Source organism: Vigna radiata, chromosome 5 (genome assembly GCF_000741045.1).
Source record: "Vigna radiata var. radiata cultivar VC1973A chromosome 5, Vradiata_ver6, whole genome shotgun sequence".
Classification (NCBI taxonomy): domain Eukaryota; kingdom Viridiplantae; phylum Streptophyta; class Magnoliopsida; order Fabales; family Fabaceae; genus Vigna; species Vigna radiata.
In genome coordinates, this window is record NC_028355.1 from 26,929,883 (window position 1) to 26,942,709 (window position 12,827).

The 12,827-nt window shown below is 30.0% G+C and overlaps 2 protein-coding genes across 5 annotated transcripts; both read left to right on the plus strand.

The window, feature by feature from the left end:
• The first annotated feature begins 817 nt into the window (after positions 1-817).
• On the plus strand, positions 818-1,857 carry LOC106760550. Its single transcript, XM_014643972.2, has 3 exons — positions 818-1,159; positions 1,370-1,614; positions 1,694-1,857. The coding sequence occupies exons 1-2, from the start codon at positions 856-858 to the stop codon at positions 1,606-1,608; spliced, it is 543 nt and encodes a 180-aa protein (XP_014499458.1). The 5' UTR covers positions 818-855; the 3' UTR covers positions 1,609-1,614; positions 1,694-1,857.
• A 5,486-nt stretch (positions 1,858-7,343) lies between these two features.
• On the plus strand, positions 7,344-9,894 carry LOC106762891 (protein EARLY RESPONSIVE TO DEHYDRATION 15). Of its 4 annotated transcripts, none has more exons than XM_014647002.2 (3): positions 7,344-7,487; positions 8,611-8,980; positions 9,361-9,894. In XM_014647002.2, the coding sequence occupies exons 2-3, from the start codon at positions 8,629-8,631 to the stop codon at positions 9,519-9,521; spliced, it is 513 nt and encodes a 170-aa protein (XP_014502488.1). In that variant the 5' UTR covers positions 7,344-7,487; positions 8,611-8,628; the 3' UTR covers positions 9,522-9,894. The 4 variants fall into 4 exon arrangements, with proteins under 4 accessions (XP_014502488.1, XP_014502487.1, XP_022636982.1 ...); XM_014647001.2 differs by having other exon boundaries at positions 7,405-7,518; XM_022781261.1 differs by lacking the exon at positions 7,344-7,487 and adding an exon at positions 7,489-7,539.
• The last annotated feature ends 2,933 nt before the right edge of the window (positions 9,895-12,827 follow it).

Below are 12,827 nucleotides of genomic sequence, written 5' to 3' on the forward strand. Positions count from 1 at the left end.
TTTGAAAAATATTTTCCCAAATATAATTTATACATTCCAAATATTTATTTTCAAAAATTCTGTTTCGAAAATTTGATTCTGGAAATTTAATGTTAGAAATTTAATTAAATATCATTTCAAAAATATTGAAAAACCTTATCATGAATTAAAATTATATTTTGGTTAAGATAATGTCGAATCAAACAATTAATTTGTTAATTGTATTATAAAATCAGTTAATTATTTTTTGCAATTGTTTTATATTTGATTATGTTTATATTTTCTTCATATAGTTTCTTAAGGAGGCACATTACAAAAGTGTAAATATTCAAAGAGACCAATAATTTTACCTACTTAAAAATAGAAGAAAACAAAAGTATAAAGAATAAAAAAGACTTCAATGGATATGATAAAACAATTGTCCATTATAATAATATCATAATTATTAAAAAAATATTTTTTAGTATACTTAAATTTTTTACATTCATTTTATTGTTTTTACTTTTTTTTCATAAAAAAATATAAAAATTTACCTATTAGTTTAACCACTGGAGTAATGTAGTCATTAACATAAAGAAAATGAAGAATATATTAAATTTGAATAATCCAATCCATATTCATTAAATAGTGATGCATGCTAGATTTAAGGTAACAATCAAACACGTAAATGGATAACCTAACGTTAATGATGTGCATGCAACAGAAAACGCAGTGAAGAGTCCCAGAAGTAACAAAAACTGTGAACACATTGTTTTGATGATCGGAATCTAAATGCGTGCATGTTTGGTTTCTTTCTCTTGACCTCACACAACAGAACAATATAAGAACCCCTCCGGTTGTTATCCCTAAGCATTCCAAAAGAAAAGAATTGCAGAAATGGAAAACATGATAAAAAGCAAGCAGCTTGTGATATTGGGGATGATCGGAGTTATAGTGTTTTGGAGTGATGTTGTTGTAGGGCAGTGCGCTGACATGAAGGGCCTCATAAAACAATGTGGGGTGTATGTTGAAAAGTCAGGCCCTCTGATGAATCCCTCAAGAACGTGTTGTGAAGAGATAAAGAATGCAGATGTTGAATGTGTGTGTAAGAACTTAACCAAGCCAATCCTGCAGAATATTGATATTCAGAAGCTGCATTATGTCGCAGACTCATGTGGAAGGCCAATAGGCAAGTGTGGAGGTATGTATATATAAATAGAATTGAAAAAGTACTTTTGCACTATTAGAAAAATGGATTTTTAAGATGGATTTATTATAACGTACAAAAATCAAAAATTATACATTATAATAAATTTATCAGTAACAAATTTGTAATAAATGTAAGATATATTATGACGTAATTTTGTATAATAATTGATTTAATCTGATATAAATTTAATGACTGGATTAGATGTACATGAAGTTGAAGCAGCAGATAGACCTAAAACTGATGATATAAACTGGCCTCCAGAATTTATGGAATCCGAAGTTCCACCTAAAACTGATGATAGAAGATCGCCTCCAGAATTTATAGAATCCCAAGTTCCACCTAAGAAGCAATCTACTCGAAGGCTTTCACCACCTAAACCGAATTTGAAGTCATCTGCTCAGTTCGTGGAAAATGCAGATCCACCATCTGATGTTGATTAATCACATGTACAACTCTTTCTCCTCTTTCTTTCACTCATCCATGTCTTATCATCTTTTCTTTAATCTTCTTTCTTTTCTTTTGCAGCTCTGTTACCTTCCCAATGGACCAACTTATATTATACCTCAATCATCCCTTTAATTAGTAACCTCATAAGCTTTAATTATCATTATTATTATGGAATAAATCAAATACACCATGTGTAATCTTGTATCACTTTCATCATCTTATATATCAACAACGATCATATATAACACTAATGTCAATTTGGATTCTCTTCTCTGTGTCTTATTCTTCTTCTTTGTATCTTATGACTATTTTCTACTGTGAAATGTAAAAATATATATTGGTATCGTGAATATTCTGGATGAATAATACTGATGTTTTAAAAAAGACTTAGCTAAATAAAATACTCTTACACTTTCTGGGTGAGACACATTTGATGTGATTTGATAAAGTGTGGTTTTTTCAATTTATCTCACACTTGAAAATCAATAAAAATATTTATTTCTCTATCCAGTGGTAATTTTGAAAAAAAAAATAAATAAATCTCCAAGAATTTGTTCTTAAATTTATTTTGGTTCACCATCTCTACCTTTTCTCTAACCTTATAATTTGTTGAGTTCAATTCCACCTAAACTCATTTTTATAGCTGTTAATATCGGTTGAGCGGTTTCGTTTTGGTCTCTTTCGTATTTTACACATAAAAAACGACTTTAGGTTGGTCTGTTTCGTGTAAGAATTGTCGGCAAGTTTTGTAAGTTTTGTTGGCTTGCACCGCATAAATGATTAGCTCGCAGGCTTGATAGCTAACTTGCATTAACAAAATCTTTAAAGAAAAATTATATTTATATAAATAATTTTATTTTATTGTTTCATATTTTTGTTACAACCCATTAAAGTTACAATTAATAATAAAATTTAAATAAACTAAGTAAATATAAGATTAAGATCTACAATAAATATGTCAAAATTAAACTTTTCTTTAAAAAAATATAAAAATAAATTACTTTCTAAATAAAAAAATATAACAATTTATAAGCCAAAAACACTACTTAAACCGTTTTTACAAAATATGGAACAATAATAAACTGCTAAAAAAGATATAACCACTTTGAACACATCGCTCCAAACTAGAGAGACCAAATGATGTATTAAACCTTACATATTTGATTCTTATAATCATACAAATTCTATCTTGTAGTTTCTACATTTAAAAACATCTATTTTGGTCTGATTTTATTTTCTAAACAATATTATTTAAAAGAAAATTTTCTTAAATAGATCTATTGGAATTATATCCCCAAATGGAGATTGAAACATTATTTCTTAGTGTTGTCAAAATAGATTAGAACTCGTAGACTAATCTGGCCAATCACGGGTTTGAGTCGGGTTAGAATTTGAAGAAAACAAAATTTTTTATATGGGTCAATTTTCAACCCGGTTCACTTAGAACCCGGCTCACCTGGATTGAACTCATTGAGTCAGGTTGGCTCACCAACTCACCTATTTTGATTTAATCATTTATTATTTTGTGTTTCAATAATATTAGTTAACATTTTTTATTGTATTGTAAATAGAAATAGAGAAAAAAAATGTTTAAAGAGAGTAAAATATTACAAATTTATTCATTCAAGACTCTAATCTTATAAATAGATAAATGACATAAAAATTATCAATATTATAAACTTATTTATTCGATTTTTGGATTTGTTTTTGGATTACATTTGAGTTGTATGTTAATTTATTTTATTTTGAATTGTCTTTGAAGTTTAATATTATTTTAGAATGAAATTATTTAAATTTGAATTACAAAATGATTATAATTTTGCTTGGATTAAAAAAAATTGTAATTAAATAAATTAGTGAACCAACCTATTTAACCCACTAACCCGTGATAGTTCAGACTAAATTCAAATTTTTTCAACTTACTAATAATTAACTTAAATTTGTTTAATTTACCAAGTGATTAATCCATAATGTTCTTTTTCAATTAGACCTAAAAGGTATATTATCCTACACTTTAACCCCACAGTGTATAACCTTTAGAGACAAAAATGATAGGAATGATCGATCTATAAACATTGAAATTTGAATTTTTAACTATAACAAGGTGCCATAAAGTGCTATAAAGTATAACTTGCTGCCTATATGAGAACAAATTAGAGCTATAAATTAAGCAGTAAAGCTTCTTTCTCATCTTTTTATAAAACAAAAAGACAGAGATTAGTTTAAAGAGCTGCAGGGTTTGATATCACAAGCAAAGCCTAGGTAAATCAGCAGATCACATTTTTCGATGACAAATGTGAAAAGAAAATAAAATAAGGATGATGATTTCATAATGTTCAATATTTTCAAACAACCTGACGAAAATATTGAATAACAATTTGACAGAAGAGACAATAACTCAGTAAGCTTCACTTCACTTGATCCTACCTAAATATTCTTTCAAGCAATAACCATAACATAATAATATAGTTCCCTCCAAAATTATACCACATTACTTTTTTATGTTAGCTAATTTCCATAAACAAAATTTTAAAAAAAAATTATATAAATATTGTAACAATAACCTTATTTTAATGTTGGTTTAATACCTCCATTGGTCTTCTGGTTTGTCAATTAATCTCATTTTGGTCCTCAAGTTTGCAACAGTTTCAATTTAGTCACATTTTTTTAAAAAATGCACACATTGTACCACATCCGTTAAGTGGTGACAAACGTCATTAACAATACCCTTATTTTAATGTTTTACATTTTTTAGAACCGTCAAAATGGGTCACAACCCGTGGGCCAACCCAGCCCATCACGGCTTCGGACCGAGTTAGGTTTGAAAAATACAACCCACCTATATGCGGATCAGATTTCAACCCGGCTCATGTGGGTTGAACCCATGGTGAGCCGGGTTGGCCCATCAACCCACCTACCTAATTTTATTTTTTTAATTTATTATTTTATTTATGAAACCCTAAAAAATAAATTGTTCTCTTCATTCACTTTGTATACAAAAAAAGTAACTTCTAGTCTCACAAATCACTCTGAAGGTACTTGCTCTCTAATTTGACGGTGCTCTCACTCTCACTTCACTGAAATTCTTCAAAGAGCAGGTAAAACACTCTTCCTTTTTTCTTCTCTTTCTCCACATTTTTGTTTTCTCACTTCTCTTTTTTTTTTTTCAAAAACCCTATAATGACAAAAATAGGGGTTTGCCAATTTGTTCAAAACCCTATAATGACATAAAATGATTTTTTTCCTGTTCTGACATGCTTATATCAGAGTTTGTTCATTTTATTTAAACAATTTGATTATACATTATTTGAACAAGCTGTTTTTGATATCTTTGAATTTGGAAAATTATGTTACAAATTAAACTATTAATTTTTGGTTGATATTGTTAAGTACGGGTTCTTTTTTTATATCTTTGAGTTTGGATTATACTGTACTTTTTATTATTATTTTGAATTGTCTTTAACATAATTTTTTGGGAGTGAAATTTGTTTAAATTTGAATTACAAAAAATTTGTATTTTTTTATTTAAAAAAATGTAATTAAATGGGTTAGTGAGCCAATCTGTTTACCCACCAACTCGTGGTGGGTCGGACCGGGTTCAAGTTTTTCTGACTCGCTAATAAATGAGCCAGATTGGGTTGGCTCACTAAGTGACCAACCCGTGGTGAGCCGAGCCGGATCGGGTCGGGTTACCCGTTTTGACAGCTCTAACATTTTTATTACATCCCGTTAAAACTATTATTAATAATAATATTTAAATAAACTAAGTAAATGTAACATTAATATCTATAATAGGTTAAAGTTTAATTTTTTCTTTAAAAAAATACAAAAATAAATTATATACATATTTAATTTAATCTTTTAGTTATTTAATATAATTTTCTTCTAGTTTAAACTATCTAGTTTATGTCTGTAAAAGAATTTATCCACGTTTAACTAGTATTTAGTTATAATTAATTAATTAATTTTTGATGTAAAAATTGTACTAGAAAACTTATAAAATATGAAATAATAATATGAATAAATATGAGAGGAAAAAAAATTCGATGGATGACAGAAGGAAAATTACAATATATATTTACATAGATACCATAAATTTTGCTCATTATAACTATTATAATTATTAGCCTATGGTTACTCTAATAAGGACGTTTGTTGAAAGTAATCATATCTTCTAAAAAAAGTTTTCAAATTTTCTAATTTGTGTAAAAAATGGTACAAGTCGTTTTATCTTTTTGAACAAAATTTAATGAGTTATACATTTTTTATTGACATACTCACATTAATTGACATGTAAATTTTACAAATAAAAGTTAATGAACTAAAAATTTAACATTGAAGAATATGTTGAAATTGCTCTTAAAATTGGTCTTTTTATTTTATTTCTCTGCCTCTTCATCTAAAATCTCAGTAAGCAAAGATGTACATTTTAAGTAAGGAAAAATCAACTAAAGAAAGCGTTTTCAATAGAATAAAGATACTTAGACAAAACATTTGAATATCATCATACATGTCATTATGTGATTGGTTCATGGTGATGTCATTATGTCATTTGGACCAATCACACAATAACACATATGATTGATGTTCAAATATTGTCAAAAAATTTGTCTATGTATCATTATCTTTTTCAATATCATCGCAATACCTTAGCCCCAACCAACATCTCCTCATTGTAATTCGACAACCACCATCATTGTCTTCAGTCAAAGAAGAGAAACGAAAAAGAAAAAAAAAATCCAAATTCGCAATCATCATCCTCCAAACAAAAATCTAAAATCTTAATTTAAATCCTAGTCTTAAATTGCAATACCAAACCAGCACAGAAAAATTAAATACACAAAAATAAGAATTCAAAAATTCAATTCAACAACGTGCAAAACCACAAATCCCAAACTTGAAAATTGAGAAAGCAACAACAAAACATTCCAAATTGCAAGATCACGAACATCAAAACACGACATCAACTCAATAAAAGAAAACCCAATTCAAAAAAAAAAAATAATCCGAAAATGCAAAATCAACTCATTCAAAAACCCAATCTCAAATCCTATCTCGCCACAACCACTTTGTTCACCTCAGAGACGAAGTTGGATCAACCTATCCCTGACCCTTATCTTTTAACCCTCTCTCAAAATATTTTCACCTTACCAACTTTTGTTTTTAAAAATTCGAAATTGACACTTGATTTTACTTTACCAGCCACGCAATGAGAAAAAATGACAATGAAAAAAAAAAAACAACTGCACCATTTAATTTTTAATACTGTAAAAAAAACCAAAATAGATATTAACACTAATTACTACTATTTATTTTAGCTCATTTCTTTCGTAGAAGGCACTTTTAATATCATATTATATATATATATATATATATGTATAACATAAATGTTGAAGAATTAAACAGTCCAATCTCATAAATAAAAAGTTAAAAAAATCTAATGAAGAACAATCAAACAAAATTCACGAACTTTGCTTTCAAGATCTTTATTTTAAAATATTGATTACTGTGCAACCGCCCACAGCTAATTTCTACCAAAGCAACCCTTATCTTGTCATAGCCTCGAACGTTACTACTCATAATTGACCCTTATCTGAAAATATCTGCTCCACCTGTTTCTTGTTCAAGCGTCCGATCATCCCTTTCTCTCTCCACCGTTGATCACTCTTGTCGATTTCGGGCCACGTGTCGCCTCCATTCCTTCCTAACCTTAGCTTCGGAGTTCCGAAGCTCGAGGCTGCTGTCCCTTTCCCTTTATCCCTTTTTCCCTGTCCTTTTTTTTATCATCGTTTGTGTCACTTACTCAGTCACTCTGCAGTTGTGATCTTTCTTCGCAAATCAACAACGTCAGTGTTGGGTACCCTGAAACTAGGTGACCATGGAGCGTCATGTTTTCTTCATATGTTTGTGTTCACACCTCATGGGTGCAATTTTCTCGTTCAATTTTCATGCGTGATCAACTTCTCTGTTCTGTTTCTTTATTACTTTGAATGGTGCATGTTGATCTAAGTTTCAGGGCTTAGACTAGATCGTGCTTTTTGTATGGATAGTAATATAAAGATTGTATTTTTTTTACTGGGTCTTGTTCTGATGCGGTTAGACTACCCTGCACCGACCTTTTCTTTCAACTGAAGTAACCCTTATTATAGATTTTTTTCTTCTTTAGTTCTTATATAGTGTTCCTATTGTGCATAGCGAATTTCGTTTGTGTATGTGTGCGGACAGTACTAAAAGATTGGATCTTTTTTGTTGGTTTTACTTTATTCCTCACTGATTTTGAGTGGTTGTTTCTTTAATTTCTGATTTTTTGGGATGAGTAGGTGAGAGGGGGCTTGATCTTGTAAGTGATCGCTGGCTATGTTGTTTTGGTTCTTTTGATCTCTAGTTTGATTGGATATATAGTGTTATGGGTTTGTTGTACTTGTGATGATGGAATGTTAAATCAGGAAGGTGGTGCTGTTGCTATTTACAAACCATGAGTGGATCATGTAGTTGTTAGTTCAACTGAATGAGTCTCTTACTGTGGATGCTCACTGGGTTTATTAGATTCTGCGATCTGTTTGGTATTCTATTCTCTTGTATAAATTCCTGAAACTATAGATCTTCCCTGTTTTTAAGAATCGAACTAAAGGTGAAAGACTTTTCCTTTTCCTTAACTTTTAAGTGATACTGCATTGGTATATATCAATTCACCATCTCTTTCTGTTGTGATTATGCCTTGCTGCTTGGACCATTTTTAAAAGAAAAAAAATACTTTTCATAAATCAAAACGCACCTCCAAAAAAGTATTCGAAATTGAAAACAAAAACAAGAATCTTTGAGGGCTTAGTGTTTTCCTAAATGGAAAATTGTAATTTATGAAAATAGTTGTTAGAAATGTCAAATGTTATTGATACGGTATGGATAGTCTCAAATGTTATTAAAAAGGAATTATAATTTTCTAATGCATGAAGGAAATCATGTAAATTGATGTTTTGCTTTGATGTACTGTGTAGATTGACTGTGAAGGTGTGATGGCTTTGGTCTCTGGAAGAAGTTCTGCTCTGAACCCAAATGCACCATTGTTCATACCAGCTGCTCTTCGTCAGGTTGAGGATTTTTCACCTCAATGGTGGGATCTTGTCAAATCTTCAACATGGTTTCGTGATTATTGGTTGAGTCAGCATAAGGAGGAAGAATTTGAAGAAGTTGGTAATGACTCTACTAATGATGATATGGAGAATATGCTCTCAGAATCTTTTGATCTTGTCATGGAAGAAGACTTCAATGTTCTAGAAAAGGAGTTTGAGCAGTTGGTGATGTCGTGTGAATCACAAGATCATTCTGTTCAGGACAATCCTAATGATGGGAAAGTGGCTACTCATGGTAAGCATTGAAGCTCAACAGCCAACTGATCTGTGACTGTTTATAGAAAATCTTTCAACATTTTCTTGTGTGCTGGTCTACTTACATGACTTCATTTTTGTTTCAAATGCTATTCGATTCTTTGTTTCAAGCATGCCATGTTTTATGGTCGTATTGAGTGTCTTTCACTAGTTTATAAGTATATGGTGAATAAACCTATAACATATTAGTCATATTATTCATATGTTATGCTTATTCTGTATGATGGCGGTATCATTGTGAATTACTTGCAACATGATTTACTGCTATTGGAAGGATCTTTCCTTTTGAATGTTACATCTTTCAGTTGGTAGTTAGCATAAGATAGAGTAACTAGAATGTCTAATTTGTTTCTTAACCAGATCTTAACAAGGATGTTAAAGCCCTTCTTATTAACATGACACCAAAATCACCAAAGGAAAGGGCTCCTAAGTCCCCTTCAGGGCTTGCAAAGCATATTGAGAAGCCAGCACAGCGTGTGAATGTCAAGGGGATGTCTCACCGAATCCACCAACCTCGTTGAGGAAACATTTGAAAGTGATAGCTTGCTAGCTAATGTTACTCACTATAGCATGTGATCTCTGCTGAAATAATTTTTGTATATAGAGGGTGTAGTGTCTTTGTATGTTGTTGTTTCATGGTGTTGTATATTTGATGGAGCCCTCGGAACTGTAGGTAGGTGAGACTTTAATTCTGACAAGCCAAAATCGTGGAATGTCTATGGTTGATGAAACTTAGTATCATTTTCAATAAATGTTACATGGCATGGAAGAACGTGTGGTAGTGTTTGAGGTGTCCTAGGTTCAATGAGTTGGAGTGTACTTATCAGCCTTATGATTTGCAATTTACTAAAGGAAAATGAAAAAGAGAAATGAACATGAAAGTTTGTGGAAAAACCTATCTATTGAGGTTGACAACCAAAATCTTTGGAGGTGATTAATGTGGTGATGATGGAGTTTGGTGCATCTTCTTGTGGGAAATTTTTTATTATTGAAGGTGAGTTGATGGTTTAGTTAACCTCTTCACATAAAACTGCATTCGTGTTGATTATCTTTGTTCAAGTTTCAGTTTAGGTTGAGAAGATTGGATGGTTCAAAATATGTTTTTCACAAAATATCTTAAGAAACATCAAGAGAATCCTATGATTTGGAACTTTGGTGAATATTCGTAAAAGAATCAATTTATCCATCTTTTATCAATAGCTCACAAGTTGCTGACAACTTTTACTTTATTTTCATTGATAACTCATTAATGTTCAAGGTAAAATCCATCCCTAACATGATTCGGTCAAGTTAAACATAATTACACACGCATCAACAAAGTTATAGAATGATCAAAACTAACTTTCCTCCAAATACACAACCTCCAATATTGATTCTTGTTAATGTCTCTTCCTTTCTTCAGTTAAAACCTAACCTTTAATATTACTACTAGAAATCATATAATAGAAAAATGATTTCTTCAGGCAGAAACACACCCAAAATAAAAGCATAAAAAACATATTACTCAACATACAATTTTGTAGCAAAAACTATAAATCTTTATTGTACAATTTTTATTAAAAAATTGTGAACTTTTCAATGACACATAACTACTATTCAAGTCCTTCATGCATTCAAGAGACATGTTGAATCGTGGTTAAAACTCTAAAAATAACTTTTTTGTTTTATAGTGTTTTCTACTACTCTCTTTTTCATATTATTATTATGAGATTTTGGTAAACACCCATTAAATAACCAACATTTTCATTTTTTTTACTTTAATATAAAGTGAAAGATAATGAAAAAACTAAGTGTGTGTTTTTTCTGAATTATTATTATTTTTATAAAGACTGATGTTTTTAATAGAATGATAAGAAATAAGAGATTCATTCATTTATGAGAGGTTGTAGAAAAAAAGGTAGGAGTCATGAGTTGTTATTAGGAATTTAGTAATTTAAAAAGGAAAATAGAAGGTTGAATCATGATGTCCTCATCTCACGTTGTAATAAGTTGATTATAATAGGTTTAAACTTCTTTTTGGTCCCTAAGTTATAAGCGGATGTTCAGTTCAGTCCTGTTTTTAAAGATGTAAATCTTTAACACTTTAGATTACTCTTTGTACTTTGACCATGAACATCAAAAAAGGACTCATTTGATACATTTTTTATAACTTAGAAATCAAAGATTCACATTTTTTAAAACGGGGACTAAAGTGAACATTCGTTCATAACTTAGGGACAAAAAGATGTTTAAATCATTATAATAATGGTTTTGTTATGTTAGAAAGGTATTAATTGTATTAGAGAATTTTTTAAATTAAGTTTAATTGTTTATTTGGTCATTATTTTTGTCAGAAAAGTGACACGTTGGTTTTTCAGTTTCTTTTCGTTTCAATTGTGGTCTCCACTTTTTAAAAAGTGATTTAATCTGGTTATTTTATAAATCGTGTTAAAGTTAATATCACTTGTCAATTTGTGTTTTTTTGTTAATTTGCAGTTTTATTTTATTTTTTTTTAAAATTTCTTTTCATGTGTGTTAGTGAAAAATAGAAAGTGTACCGATCGCTAACAAGTAATGAGTATCATTCTTTTCACATGTGTAACACATGATAATTTTTGCAATTCAACACTCGAATAAACTAGAAAGCTCATAAAAAACACAAAAAAAATCTTTTGTATTTGATTTTTATCAAATAGTTAGTATACAACATAAATTTAAAATAGAGTATATACAATTGTCAAGACTATATTTCATTCACTTCATAATCATGTATTCATAAACATTTAAATTCCATATTCAAGTTAAAATCAGCTCACTAGTTCACTCAAATCATATTTTATAGACTTTAAATCTATAATAACTCATCGAAGTCTTAATTCTTTGGATCATCAACAAACAATCATGCATTAAGTTCAAGAGTCTTAAGATTAGTAATGAATCATGTTTTATCCCCAGATATAACCTTCATTAAGTATTCAATTTCAATTATAATTTCAAAAGACAATTTCCAACACCTTAAGAGTATCAAGATATGGTTGACCAAATCAAAGCAGTATTAAGGATAAAAATCAAATACTAACATAGAAATGGAAAAACATATGTATTAACAACATAAATTACACAAGAATTTAATTCATTACATCTAATATCGACAAATAGGTTTAGTTTTCCAAGATGGAGAACCTACGATTTATAAATTGAAGATATATGAAAGAAAATTAAACCCAAGAGAAGACAAAGGTAATTTCCCAAATAGCAATTGTTCCAAGCTCTAATTCGCACATTTCATTTACATCTTCATCTCCAAACTACAATCCATTTTCCTCTCAAATCCCAAAATGGGAAATCACCATGAATGGAGGTGGAAACTGTTGGAGGATAAGGAAGAGCTTCCTAACACGCCTAACAACCCCCAAAAGTCTCTCCCAAGCACCCTAGGCAAAGAAAACTCGTGAAAATGAGAAATGCCTAGAAACCCTCATGAGAAGCATGAACAAATACTCATTTTTTCCATGTTAGTGACATCACCGCTCAACATCATCCTAACATTGCTCAACATTATTGAATAAAATGTGAAATAAAACTCTTTATTAAATTAGCACTCAACTCCACTTTCTACCCCTCAACACTGCCTATGTAGGGGTGTGTGGTGCTCAACCCCACAAGTGTGGTGCTTAGTCCCAGATAGTTTGACAACACTTTATAATTGAAGCACTGGGCGTGATCCCAAAACACCCAATGCGGATATTTGCTTAATTTTTTTTCCAAAACATGCTTGATTTCGATGAATTTGTTATCAAAATATTCAAATTCATTTTAATAGGGAAGTAGAATTGTATTCACTACAT